Source organism: Colletotrichum paranaense (genome assembly GCF_030867605.1).
Source record: "Colletotrichum paranaense strain IMI 384185 chromosome Unknown Scaffold_14.1, whole genome shotgun sequence".
NCBI lineage: Eukaryota > Fungi > Ascomycota > Sordariomycetes > Glomerellales > Glomerellaceae > Colletotrichum > Colletotrichum paranaense.
The window spans coordinates 748,805-762,634 of NW_026848972.1; the positions used below are offsets into that span (position 1 = coordinate 748,805).

The following is a 13,830-nucleotide window of genomic DNA, read 5'->3' on the forward strand; positions in this document are numbered from 1 at the left end:
AAGTCAGACCTCAATGTGATCCCGGCGTGATCAAGCCTAGCACAAGGCAAGATTGTACTGTTTTGGGGGATATTCAAGCCTGATGGCCACGGGATGTTGTTGGAGGTTGGCTGTGATATGTCGAAATGACTGCGCGAGGGTAGACGGAGTAAAGAGCCAGACTCGCCCCGACGTTTGTTTAGCGGGTGGCTCAGTAGATATTCCAAAGTCCGGCCGAAGAATACCAGCCAGATTGGGATCCAGAGCAGACCAACAGAATAGGAGCGGGATGCTGCGTCGGATCGTAAGTGTTGGCTAGACAAATAGCTTCCGAGCGTGGATCTTGCTTGGTGCAGTGAAATTGCTAGACGCTGTTTCGTGGCTGAAGAGACGAAATTGACGTTCCAAGTGAAAGATACGACAAAGCAGGAGGTTTGTGATCCGTCAGGGGCGTTACGGGGTTTTGGGGGAAAAAAGGTCGGCGGAGAGAGCGGGACCGGGTGGTTCAAACAAATCTATCAGTTCGCGAGACTGGGCGCCAGGGCGGACCTCAAAGTCCTCTTTGTTTTCAAGACGGCTTGAGACATCGGGGGGAGAGCCTCTCCACTGGTTCGCGGTTTTGTCTTAGAGCGCAACTCTCCACGCAATGTCTCGGGGAGGGAAAGATGATGTGTAGAATGGACTGTAGACCAAGAAAAGGTGATGCTGGGGAGTAGGAAGGGGGGAGAGTAAAGCAGCCAACAAGAACGCGTTTGCGATGCTTCCAAGGCCGACACGAGCAAAACGGATACGGCTGTCTTCGGAAGAGAATCAGAGGAGAAGGAAAGAGCCAATGACCACGAACTGGAGCAGTGGAGGGTGAAGGCCCTAGATGAGTTCGAGGCTCGCGGGCTGAGGTGGATCTTGGAGGAAGGATGGACCTGCAAGGCGGAGGCGAGTCGAGCTTGTCGACGGGTCCCGTACCTCTCGTAATGATCTGAGTTAGGGCTTTTTAGTGTATCTCGATTGTTGCCGTGGTATGTGACAGCCAGCTGAGGAGTGCGGGCGAGAAGCAGTGTCCCGCAAGCGAGGGGGGGTTTGAGCAGAGAGGCCGCGCAGACAACTTGAGGTCGAGGGGCAGCGAGACCGGCATCCGCAGTTGTGGAAACATGAACGAGCAGAAAAGTAGGAAGTCAGACCAGGAGGTATCCTGGTCTAGTCAGCGTGAGCTTCTACCCTCCTTCAGCTCTTGGCTGGACTGCAAGTTGAAAGAACCAGGGACTGGTGAGCCGCAGTAATATGGAATGGACGTGTCCGTCTGAGTGCCATATGAAAAGGCAAAGAAAAACGGATGAGCACACACGCCTGAAGCAGAACAGCAAGTCTTTCCGGCGCGGGACTGACGACAGTGGAGTAAAGAAGGGGGGCGGGATAGAATAAAAAGGCTTTCTCAGGTAAGCCTTTAGGTGTGGACGTGGTGGAATGTGGTCAGGGTATCCGTACGGATACTTGTGAAGCTGTGCAAGGGGAGAGAGTAGGACTAGGTTGAACCTCCACTTTCTTCCCTCCCTGGTCCGCAACCTGATAAGGTGTGGCAGGTGCCAGCCAGGAGGAAGAGTGTGCTCGAGAGTCAAGAGTTCCCGTACGGATACACCACCATCCCATCCAATGCCGCAGCTCGACATCCCAACAGGTGGTCTGCAGGAGACCACAGTTCACACCCACCCCTCCCGAGGCAACCCCCCCAGCTCATCCATGGTGTTTGCACTACTGTGAGCAGACCAAGTAGAGCATGTACTATACCAGACATGGGCGGTACGCATCTTCGTGCATACAAGGCCTGTACCAGACCAAACACAGCCAGATGTGGTCGAACGGAGACCCTAGTCGTAGTCCTCCCGGCCAGAAACCCACCATGTGCTGTCACTGAATGCGAGGGTTGCGGAGGGCGATCCTCGTAGCCCTGGTCATCCTCCCCAGGCACCCCCGCTGCCAACCGTCTGCAGACTGAGCAAAACTGCTGCAATGGCCCGCAAGTTGAAGGCTCTGATCGGCCAGAGCCCGGAGTATCTGGATTTGCAGATGTCTCTTCATTTCTCTGGTTTCCACTCACCTCAAATAAGTCGACGAGGTTGGCCTCTCAAGGTCTGAGTTTGCAACAGATGAGGGCAGATTGGCCACGGGGACCACAAGGCGATGGACAGATTCCATCCTGTGGCAACGTTTAGCAACTCGAACACCTGTTTGGTGCGAGATTCGCGAGCCGGTGCCAGATTCGTCGAAGCCTTTACCGCTCTGTCCATTCTCAGTTGAACTGAGTAGCCGGCTGTTGCGAGAGATAAGGCCAGACAAAAAATCATAATTTGTGTGAGTGCATGAAGGTGTGGGAGACAGCCCATGTCGAAGAGCAGGGGTCGAAGTGAGACAGCGGTGGGCCGGGCTGAACGGCGCATCGGTCGGCAAAAGCCTTGCCAGTTATACGGGTCTCCATTGATTACATGGCATTGGCTGCATCTCTGGATGGCCATTGCATCATTCGAGCCCGCGCTGTTCGTCTCAGGGCTTTCTTTTCCTCTCGTGATGTTGTTGCACGCTAAATAAGCCTTGAAAGACTTCCTGGAGCACCCTAATTACTTTTGAAAAGCTTCATCAAGTATTAGAATTATCAGGTAACTGATGGCATGGAGACTGCAACCCAAGCAGGGAATAATGAATGTCCATTCAGACTTTTCGGTTTAGAAAGCTAGGACTGCTAGTAAGGTATATCGAACGGTGGGTCGTTGTCGAATGAGGGAGAGAGTGAAAACCATTGGTACAAGTCGTGTTGGACTCAAGACCGAAGATGCTACACGCGTCGAGATATAACAATGACATGCTGCCACATCGCCTGTTTCGAGTAATCAGGGCTCTCGACTATTGTACTGCTGGCGTGCTGTCTAACTCTAGCGAGACGACAAAAAGCAACTAGAGTGACTCGCGGGTTGTTGTGAGTAGCCTTCGGGAAGCTTCATTCTGGAGATCTGTGAGTTAGGAGGACTGTGCCATCCAAGATCGCCGCTTGGTCACGGATCGAGGTGCCTACATGACAATAACTGTCCAGTCTATTCAACATAAGTTTTGACCAAGCGCTCTCTTAGCTCAAAGCTCTCTCCAAAGATCAATGGCAGGGATTCGGCCGTTCCCTACCAGTAGTAGCAATCATCGTCGTTTTGGCATTCCGAAGTCTCGCAGGAACGGAAATGACCCCCAAATAGCCATGTTGAGTTCGCCGCTAAGCTCGCTGTGCCAGCGCGGGTGCGTTTTGTGTGGCTTTCAAAAGTAAGTAGTGTTTGTAGCATCCATTTCTAGCGCTTAGGTTCGCCCTTGCTTCCAGACGGGGTTGAGCGGGGGCCTTGGGAGGCAGAGGCCGGTGTATGACTCGGTTGCGTTGACTTGAAGGAGCTTCACGAAAATTTTGACAGTTCAGGGCCACCTGCGGGAAGCGGTACGGCGCGGAAGTTAGTACGTTGGCATGGCAAGCAAACAAATTTTGATGGGGATTCGGTGCCCCATCGGAACATGCGGGGAATGCTTCTTATTCGTCGCTAACCGTGGTAGAATGGCAAGGTGCATGTCCATTCAGACGGTTTGTTTGCTCTTGCCAGGAGAAGGCCGCGGGCAGGGAGAATGGAAGAGGGTCGAGCATGGCTGGTTGCTGGATTGCCAGCAAGAAGGCCCCTCCGCTGGCCGTGCTCAATGGGACGTCGTCAGACGGGTGGTTAGGGCATGCTATAAGGCCGGGGCCGCAAGATGGGATGAAGCCTGCATAGGGAGCGGATCAGAACCAAGCATGGCGCGGTCGGGGATGGGTTCCGAACGGGGGGTGACCTGTTTGGCGTCCTGCCCTGGCGTCTTGTCGCATGCCAGAGGCGTCTGATCCTTGACTGGAGGTGTTTGTAGTTTGTACGTCCGCTTGTGAGATTGTCAGCTCCATCCGGTAGGCATTCAGGCATGCGGAGTATTACTGTATGGATGGCCATGATGGCCAAGATTGACAACTTAGCGTTGCAGTACAGTTGCGACCGTACGCAGCTAACGGCGAAGAACTGCGAAGCTATCGCCGTGGTTCGTCCAGCGCGGCTGAAGAGATGTCGACGTCAGCGAGGCAACAGACAAGGCAACGAGGATAAAGGACGGTTGGGAGACGCGGTTATCGTTCAACGGCTCCATTCCAGGGTTCAAGAGGTAGGTATCGGTATGTGCTGGAGGCGGCGCAGGAATGCAGTAAACGTTGAAGCCAAGAAACGCATGTTTGCTTCCTCTACGAAGAGGTACAGGGAAAGTGGTTGGTAGGTGGGTGATTAGCAGCGGGCCTGGGCCGGGCTTCCAGAGTGCGCGGAGCAGTGCGTGGGACAAAGGAACGTGGGCAGCGGAAAGTCGGGGTGCAATGTTCCCGCACAGTACCCGTAGGCGATGGCAAGTTGAGCCGGCGATGGACTGTAGGTACGGAGTACGGAGTAGACTATATTCGTAGACCGTAGTTTGGAGCCAGAGGCGTCGGTTGGCAAGCTTCGATTGATGCTGAATGGACGGGTGACCGAAGGAGAGGGAGTGTGAGTCGAGAAAAGAAAACTGCTGGAGACCGATCACGAAGTTCGGGTAAAATGGCGGGGATGAGGATTGGACGGCATTAGACTGGACTGGATTGGACTAGATGGATTGCATTGCATTTTGGGGGGAAAGCGGCAACGGAGCGGTGATTGACAGAACCGTCAGCCAACCCAGACGGGAACGTCTAGTCAAACTTCCATGCCAGGTGGACCGAGAGGTACGTACCGCAGGAGCACGTTCCGGGTGGGAACAGGGTGCGGCCGCCCATCTACCTAAGCACTCCACTTATTGGTAAGGACAGGCGCGCCGCACGGAGCTTCGGAGCCAAATACAAAGTCCAAAGTATCTCGGAATGCACCACAACTCACCCATGGACCAGTACACCACTACTGCCCGCTCTTGCACCGTCGTACTGTACCAAGCCGCGAGGTAGGGTAGCGTCCGTACGAACCTTGTCACCTTGCCGGGATAAGCTATCCGCACCTCCCTCCTTCTCTCTCTCACGCTCTGTACGCGATTCCCTTCCGTCAGTAGCAGGCATGGGCGCACTGAGCGTTATGTCAGGCCCAGGGGACAGTCTGGCATGCCGCATGCCGTACGCCCCCAGGCCGAACCAGGATTAGAACTGCAAACCAAGACCAGGACCAAGACCAACGGCTTTCCAACTTCAAGATGGTTCCTCCTCTCTGTGTGATTACGGTACCTATCGTTCTGGCATGCGGACGGGAGTGTGGGGGACTCGCACGGCAGACAAACGACGTTAAGTCCGGATTCTGTTGCCTACCTGCACCGTCTATCTGAGGCGTCGGGGATAACTTCGGGTCTTGGTAGGGTGCCTTAACCAATTAGCAGATTCGGACGATACATGCTGCATGCACAGATACAGATTCGTGTAATCGACAATGCAGTGTGTTTAAGCTTCTCCCCTGAGATCAGCGTCATTCCTCCCTTGAATCATGTTTGGGCGAGCCATTACCCTTGGTGATAGGCTTGAGTATCCGTGCTCGCTTCCTCAGAGGTTCGAGGAACTTTTGCCAACGCCAACAATAAGCATGAACCGTGGTACCTGCTTGACGCGGGTGCAGACTTGGACCCTTTGCTTTCCTCATTCTTTTCGTCCATTCCCGAAAGACTGCTCGGTACTGAAGTATGTACCTATGGTCCGCTAGTTCTTGCTTGCTGCATTGGTGAAAACACTGGTAAATTAATGTTCCCTCCCGCCGGCCTGTGGAAGTTTTCGGACGGGGTCCACGGCATCGGTATGGGCTTGAAGTAGACCATGTGCTAGGAACGGCCCGATCGTCACGCCGGTGGCACCGGCCATTGACCGTCTCTGACCTACTGTTACGGCGAGGTTTATCTTTTATACCCTAGGTCCGTCCAGTGTCGACTGCGCCTTTTGACAACCTGGCGGACTCGGACGGACTCGAACGGCAAGAATAAGGAGTTGGGAAAGAAAGAAAACTCTGCCCTAGTTTCTTTCGGCCCCGTTTTGAGGGCTATGGGGGAACGCATGGTCTGATATTTTGTCATGCCTGTTGCCGAGAGTTCGGCTCCCTCACTGCCTGCATCGACGACCACATTGATTAGGATGAGTCCTGCGTGACCACCTCGGCCTCGCACAGTATAGCAAATGGGTCAAATATGTTAGCTAGCCGGTTAGATACCTCATGACCACATGATGGAAGAAAACTTCATGAACATGAACATCCCTTGTTATACATGCTGATCATCCTCGTCTGCCTACAGTTGTGGCATGCTTGCTAGGCACAGATACACGAGACTGGGTATGGTTGGCAAATTGCTAGAAGCTGGTTTTATGACCGAGTCTGGTGCTCTATGTACACAACTTTGCCGACCGGGAATACGTCGGAAGGGCCCACGATATTTCCAGGGTCCAATTTTCGGCCCAAAATTCAGACTCCCGCCCCGGCCAGGTCCTTGCACAATTCTAGGCTAAGATAGGTCGTGTCTCTTTTTCCTCGGACGGTACTCCGTAGACCCTAAGTATGACCAACCCCGAGGTCAGAAATGGAGGGCAAGAAAGTGTTCCATGCCGCCTTCAATGTCCTGATTCTTCTTGCTCCGAATTTTCTTGCCCCAAATGTCAGAAAACTTGCCTTACTAGGTAAGGTAGCTGGTTCCAGCTCAGAGGCAAACCCAGACTGGAAGGCACCAAGATGCACTTGTCTTTTCCCGCTTACTTAAGGTCGCAAACTTGGTTAGACTACTGCAGGGAGGAAGGTGCCCTGCCACCAGCGTGCTTTCTCTTCCATATTTCTCGCCCTTTCCAGGTCCCGACTATCACCAACGACAGTCGCCCCCTCTTTGCTCTACAAGTTCCAAACCCAAGCCATGGACAAGACAGCGTCTCATTGGCCGCCGAGGTCTCACCTTTCTTTCCAGACAGGATCCGCCTCTTTCCAACTTCATGATTCCGTCAGTACCACCGATGTTTCCTACCTACATCATCACATCGCGCGGCCTCTCATCATCCTCGTCTGTCTAGCCCGCGCTACTCCTTTCTCACCCCGTCGAGATCCATCACCGGGTCCATGACGAACTTCTCTGCAACACCATCATTTCGATCCCTCGTCTGCGGCATGTCTTACGCCCTAGCGCCTCACTCATCTAGGTACGCATCTTCTTGAGTAGGACCTCCAGCACAGCAAAGTTGGGACGCTCTGTATCCGTAACCGCCCGTCTTGTTCGCCTGAAGCCACATACACTTCCGGCTCAGGCACTGCGGATGCATTGAATACCTAGCTGTGCTCTTCAAGAAAGAGGTGATGACGCCGTCCATTCTTGGATACATGTGCATCTAGTCAAGTCAAGTCCTGTTACACAGCAGGCTGTCCACGCTCCTGTGCAGAACCAACTCCTTCCTGGAAATGGCGCTGGAAAAGCATTGCTTACGGGTTTGAGGTGGTCAGCCGGGGGCCGATCCAACCATTTGACGCGCCCACATTGACCCATCAATGGTTCGTTCTGCTCGAACACTGCAGCAGTACTCACACCCATCGCCCGCCGACTCACCTGGAACCTACCGCCCTACATTGGAGGGCTCGCTCGGCCTAGTTTGTCACATATTGCACTGGCTCGTCTCGAGCGATAGTGTTAAAGCAAGATATCGTCACATCCTATCGATCCAAAACTGCCGGCCTGGACAAAACCACGACTCCACCACGCTAGAGAAGGTCTTGCAGTGCTGCAGCTGCTGCAGCTATGCATGCTCATGCTCCGAGACCACCACCTTCTTTGCGGCCGCCGCCCAGATACTCGTACAGTTGCCAGCCAACCATCAATCCCATGGCCACAATGGACAAAGGCATGTCTGAGGCAATGTGGTTAGTGGGAAAACTCGACGTCTCGGCGTAAAACACAAAACCCCGCTGCTATAGCCCATCATCACAAGAAAAAGCAACAAAGCCAATGACCACCTGTTGTCTTGCTTGCTTTTTCCTCTGAGACGGCAATTACTCCGCCGAAGAGCGCGCAACGATCGGGTCGTTTGTTTTTCCCGATTCAATGACCTCTGCATTTTGAGCCAAGCAGCCGCTTAGGGCCGGTCGTAGGCTGCATGAGCTCAACGCTAAATTAATCTTTTGGTAAAAGACTAGTCGTGCTGCTGACGCCCCGATTTCTAGATGACAACCCCCATTACAGACAAGCGGCGATGCGTTGATCAAGACCCGCACCAAAAGGATGTGTCTCGATCGTATCCGGTTTCGGTATCCTCCAGGCGACGAGACACACCTAACATGATATTGCCCAGACGCCGCAAGTGTCTGTTCCAGTCGATGGGAAACGTTGGTTATTGCTACGTTGATTGTTGCTAACGCCCCGTCACCGCTAGAGGCCACGCAGGATTGCCGGGTGCTTACCAGCACTTCACAATGACGAGATAGTGTGAGTGAACGCCTCGTGGAGCAGGTATGCACGTTTCGACCTCTCTGGTCACCTTCCGCTATTCCGTCTGCACGAAGCGGCCGGCGTGAAGAAAAAAGACTATACCACTCCCTTGGGACGGTCGATAGGTCGGTAAAGGCCTGCCTGCCAGCTAGGTCTGGCAGGGAGTACCACACCAAGAGGGGTTACATCAACTATTTGCTAGCTTCATCCTCGGCTTCCCACCATGCGCCCCAGATGGAGTCTCTTGGCATCCTTTACCCGACTGCCTTCTAAATGCTTCGCGACAAACTAAATACCCTCGGAATTGTCGCGACAACATTCGGTGAAAATCGTTGCAGACACATGCTGACTATAAGTCGGTCTCCCAGAGAACTTCAGGCACATCCTGACTCGACACTTCTCAGGTTGGAAATTCGACGGCGACCACGGCGGGCCCATGGACCAGGCGGACCTCGGAGACAAGGACGATACTTTGGAACCAGGCGTAAGCATACCTATCTACTCAGTAGATTACACAAGGAACGACGAAGCGGGGTTGGTCCGCACGCCTCAGCCAACTGAATCTCTAACAGACTGGCTGTTAGGATATCATCGCTCCAAACTCCTACAGCATCCCCAATCTTTACGCCCCTTTGAAGCTAGGCATGGGGTCTCGGACTTGAATCGAAGCTGTGATTCGTAAAATCTTTGACAATTCCCCTGGCTTCCGTGCAGTGATTCGTCCTCATTACAGGGATCACGGGCGTCCAATTCCGTCCCCACAACCACCACCGCCGCCAACAGTCACATCACCAAGCCACGCACTCATCCAGCTGCTGAGCGGATCAGGGGATGGCCCTGGAGAGTCCCTGGAAGGCCGTTGGCATTCGCACATTTCACACTGGAAGTCCCCGGCTGGCCTCTCCACTTATAACCGTACCTTACCTGCCATTACGGATACAGCCCGGTTCTGACAGCTCACTTCACTTCACAATTGGAGCCATCTCCACCCCCATTCCCTCTTTTTCGTCACCTTACTCAGGGCCTCACGGACGACCTGAATGAATGGGCATGGTGGTCGCATCCGATACGTCAACCGATTCTTGCCTGCCGGTCCTCAGCTGTCTACGTTTCTTCCGTAATTCCCCAGCAACAGATTGCGGCGGCAAGGTGTTGCTTTGATTTCAAAGTTTAGCTCAATGTCTGTGTTGCCGGGTTCGCTGCCGGACGCTTTGCTTGATCCGGGAGCTGTGCGCCAGCAAATTCTACGTCAACCTCACTTTCCCAGATTGACTTGACGCTTCTGTATTAGCTCTTTTTTCTGTCGTTTTCTACGTTCAACTCTATTTCGACATCGACGATGTCGCCAGTCTTCTCAATCGCCAGCCAGGTCGGAACTCTTAGGTTTACGGGCACAGCACCATTTTCAGGCATATGATTGACAGGTGTTTGCTTGTTGCGCCGTTATTTGCTACGCCGCAACCGTTGATGTTATGTTATCTCTTGGTCATTTACCAACAAATTGGTAACGAGGGCCGCAGACCAACTGCATTGCCCTCCGTTGATATGTACGCTACATAAGACACCCCCTCTGAACCGACAGGGAAGCCTGTCAATAGCTCACAGACCAAGAGAAAGGGGACAAGAGCCAAGATCATCACCGAATCCCAGGCCCATCTTTGTTCTAATCTACTTTTGTCGTCACTCTCCGGACCAGGCTGTCTCGGAGCCTGGCGGATAGATCATTCAGGAGCTTATGGACTGGGGGGGGGGGGGCTGTGAGGGCATACCAAGCTTGCTTTACGAGTTCTCGGCCTAATTTGATGCGATCTCCGATGTCAACGGAGTTCGTTTCCTTTCAAAGCCGCATCCGCCATGGTCGTCTGGAACTTCGCGTCCGAGGGCAATGAGATGCTCGTGGGAGAGGGAGTTGTCGTGTGAGGCCTTATAAGGCGTGTTCATCCCAATGATTTCTCTCTTGGGCGCGTTGAGGACAATAGTCATAGGCTGTAGTTTAGTGAATATTACGAGGCTCACAAGGGCTCTTTATCGTCACACAAGACTCCAGCCAAATTGAGGCGAACTAGGCCAGTCATCTTCATGGTTATGATTGCATCATGACCGCCTATTCTATACCAACATGCCTTCCAATGGGCGAACATAGAAGGAGGCTGCCTTCACGAAGCTCATAGGATTGAACCGAAATCAGGGGTGATTTCGATCATCTAAATGATAACGACTGTTCATCATCGGGTGAGCAACTATCTTGTCAGATTCCTGCGACGAGCCACTGCTATCGAATTCCGCTCTTGTTGCAGTGTCACCGATTATGTCTCTCCCAATTGCCATTTTACGCCACGGCTAGGTTGTCACAATATCAAGATATTCCATATATGCGGTTCAAGTCCCTCGAGAAAACCCCTTGCTGAGACTGGTTTACTTACAAGACCTGCACGATGTTTTTCCGAGGATGATATCAAGTAATCAAGGGCAAAGAATCACAATGATACGGTAACGCAATGGTTCAATGCTTGGTCTATTGTCCTCCTACTCTTTTTCTCACCCAGCGCTATGTAAACAGCAGTCGAATCGCATCCGCGTACTCGTCTGGCGTTACACGGCATCGGCGGTGACACAACAGCTTAAGTGGCTACCATAATTTCCTCTTCGTAGGTAGCTCACCCCTTACCCCTTCGCTCGATTGTGGGAAAGGAAAACGCAACAGTAACACAGCTTCGGCCGTTGGGTGCTCGACTACAAAGTACACACCCACACCAGCACTCCTAGGTGGTATTGGGAGGCGAAGAAGAAGAAGAAGCTCACCACCGACCAGGCCCCTACGTTTAGGCTCTCCTGCGAAGGATGTGGATGATTCGTTGTTTCCCACCTGGCTTGACCACCTACGTCCCACACCATTTACACCCCCGGCCCTTAAACATTGTATTAAGGTCCGGCGCTCGAGGAGAAAGGATTGTTGCCTGAGCGCTGGCGTCCAGGTTCATTTTCCATTGGGCAGCTGTCTTGAATCACGAAACGTATCTTTGTATTTGTGTTTATCATGACACGGATTTCTTCTCTCCCGTGCTCTGCGACCTTTGTGGTACGCTTCGAGGCATCGACAAGTCTTTGCAGCGACTAGGGGGTTTCCCGCCCACGGGCCTTTTTGCTGCAGACTTTGCTGGGGCTTTTCCCACGTGCGGTGGTGAGAATGCAATATATAGGTAGGGTATATTTCCAATAAGGGGAACAGACACTATTTTCGTGGACGATGCAAGCCAAGCTGATGGATGATAACCAGAATGGGGTGGGCAGGTTTGCTGATCTCCTTGGACATAGCCTAATCAAGTAGGGTGCGTAATTTGTATTTGGTCAGACTGTAATCATCAAGCATATCTGGCGAAAGAGGGGGCAACGGGGGGAGGGATGTGTCTGACGACTCGATCTAATACGGACGAAATGCAGTGCGTTAAAACGCCATTGCTCTATGAAGCCCGCTTGGAATGGTGTTCTTTTCCTTTGCGCTCGCTTTCGGGGGAGAGTGTCCTCTTGATGCATGCACTTCACATGATCGTCAGGACTTATCTTCTATGGATTGATGAATGTCTGATGGTTCTCTGTGTGCGATCCGAGTCAGCCTACTGCTGATGGTGGTCGAGAGGAGGGCGCACGCGCGTATGATATGAGCCTCAGATCCGGGATCGAGAGAAGGAAACACACATCGTGACGGGCCCCCGGGAGTCAAGTCATGACGGGCACATTAAACACTTGATCTAGTCCAACGCGTAGGGAGCTGAGAGGGTGCGTACATTGACAATGACTGCTCCAATGAAAAGTGTCGACGCTTGAAAACCCTGACAATCATTCTCAGCTGCTAGCCGCACATGAGATAGTCGCGTATGTTTCTCTTGCCAGTCCCTCGAGGAGCATGGGGAAAACCCCGATCAATTGAAGCTTACCTATGTTGCAACGGCTACATATTTATCATATGAAGGTCACGGCACTCGCCTGTGTTGTATCTCAAGCAGCAAAAGAGAGCTCGACTTCATGTACCCCCTCCACCGGGCCGGACTCCGGTGCGTCAATTCCATGGATTAGTTTGTTCGAAGAGGGGTTCTCTAGAAGATAGATCGCAGTAGTACTCTTGGTCTGTGAGTAGGAACAAACGCCACCAGCTGGCGATGCTTTGGCGCGGCTGCTTACTTATTCCCTTATGCTTAAACGATCATCATTCGCTTTGCGATTGGAGAAGGCTTGCCGTCTCATATCATGATCGGAAGAAGATGATAGCTCTCGCTCTATCCCGATATATGCCCCGGTCAGGTCCCTTAATTTCTCGCTTAGACTCTTCGTATTGGTGTATGTTATGGTTGCCATCACAGTCCAATGTTCCTATCTCGAAGACAGGTCCCTTTTACGCAACGACTCGAGGCAGTGACAGCTGCGAACAAATCTTTGGTATTGTGGTACATTCCATCCAAGGAGTTCATGTTTTTGATACATGACATTTTCAATATAGTTTTTAGGCAAGCAAGTCGACCGGGGCGGTTTGTAGACCGAATCATGTTTCCGATGCTCCCGCATGCGGTATCGAGTCTATTCAGAAATGTCCTCTCATTCCAAGAGAGCAGGGAACCAACGAAATTCCGTCTTTGATCAACCGTATGACCACGTTCGATGAACACGGTACCCTGAAGTCAGACAATGGCCAAGGATCGCCTGGTTATCAATAACGCGATGAATCTTCTCTCATACAGAGTCACTATTCTCCACCAACTCAATTCCGTAGAAAGACTCGTCCATTCCTTCGGTATGACAACCCCCACCGATGCTCTCAAAGACCTTTCATGCCGGAATCAGGTGGCTCTATCGTCGGGGTCTGGAGCTGCATCGGGATCTGAACATGCAAGGCAGCGAGGCGCTTGTACGCAGTCTATTAGAAGAAAAGAGGATGAGGAACAGCATTTGTTCGGGCGCCGGCAGACGATGGCATGTCGTTTGTGTTCCGAGTCACAACGCGTGTGTGCCGTCGATGACGGGTAAATAACCCGGCGGCGTAGAGAGGTGGAAGAGAGTGTATGTCCTATTCGTTAATTTGGACTCGGGGTTGTAGTCGGGAAGACGATAGGTAGTAACGGGGTTGCTCTGGGTCGAGCTTCTAGAATGCCGATGATGGACTTTGGAGATACCGACTGACCTCAACGTCCAGTTCTCTTCTCCTCGACAATTTGATGGCCGTCGCTTCAGAAAAAAAAGGGGGGGGGGGGGGACGGACGAGGTCATGGCAGCTCGATGCCCTTTGTTCTGTCTTACAAGCTTAGTTGTACATTCGGACATGCCCCTCTATGCCATCAATCTTTACCAAGAATCCTGCACAGTGGCTTGATGAACGAC

General features: G+C 52.5%; 2 protein-coding genes across 2 annotated transcripts; both read right to left on the minus strand.

Annotated features, from left to right (window-relative positions):
• Window positions 1-2,072: 2,072 nt before the first annotated feature.
• On the minus strand, window positions 2,073-2,411 carry CPAR01_14097 (uncharacterized protein; the record flags this gene model as incomplete). The annotated part of the gene is made up of 1 exon (XM_060498349.1): window positions 2,073-2,411. The coding sequence occupies one exon, from the start codon at window positions 2,409-2,411 to the stop codon at window positions 2,073-2,075; it is 339 nt and encodes a 112-aa protein (XP_060343083.1).
• A 1,315-nt stretch (window positions 2,412-3,726) lies between these two features.
• CPAR01_14098 (uncharacterized protein) lies at window positions 3,727-5,089 on the minus strand (the record flags this gene model as incomplete). Its single annotated transcript, XM_060498350.1, has 4 exons — window positions 3,727-3,881; window positions 4,035-4,647; window positions 4,774-4,816; window positions 4,917-5,089. 4 exons carry the CDS (start codon window positions 5,087-5,089, stop codon window positions 3,727-3,729), a joined length of 984 nt encoding a protein of 327 aa, XP_060343084.1.
• Window positions 5,090-13,830: the final 8,741 nt, after the last annotated feature.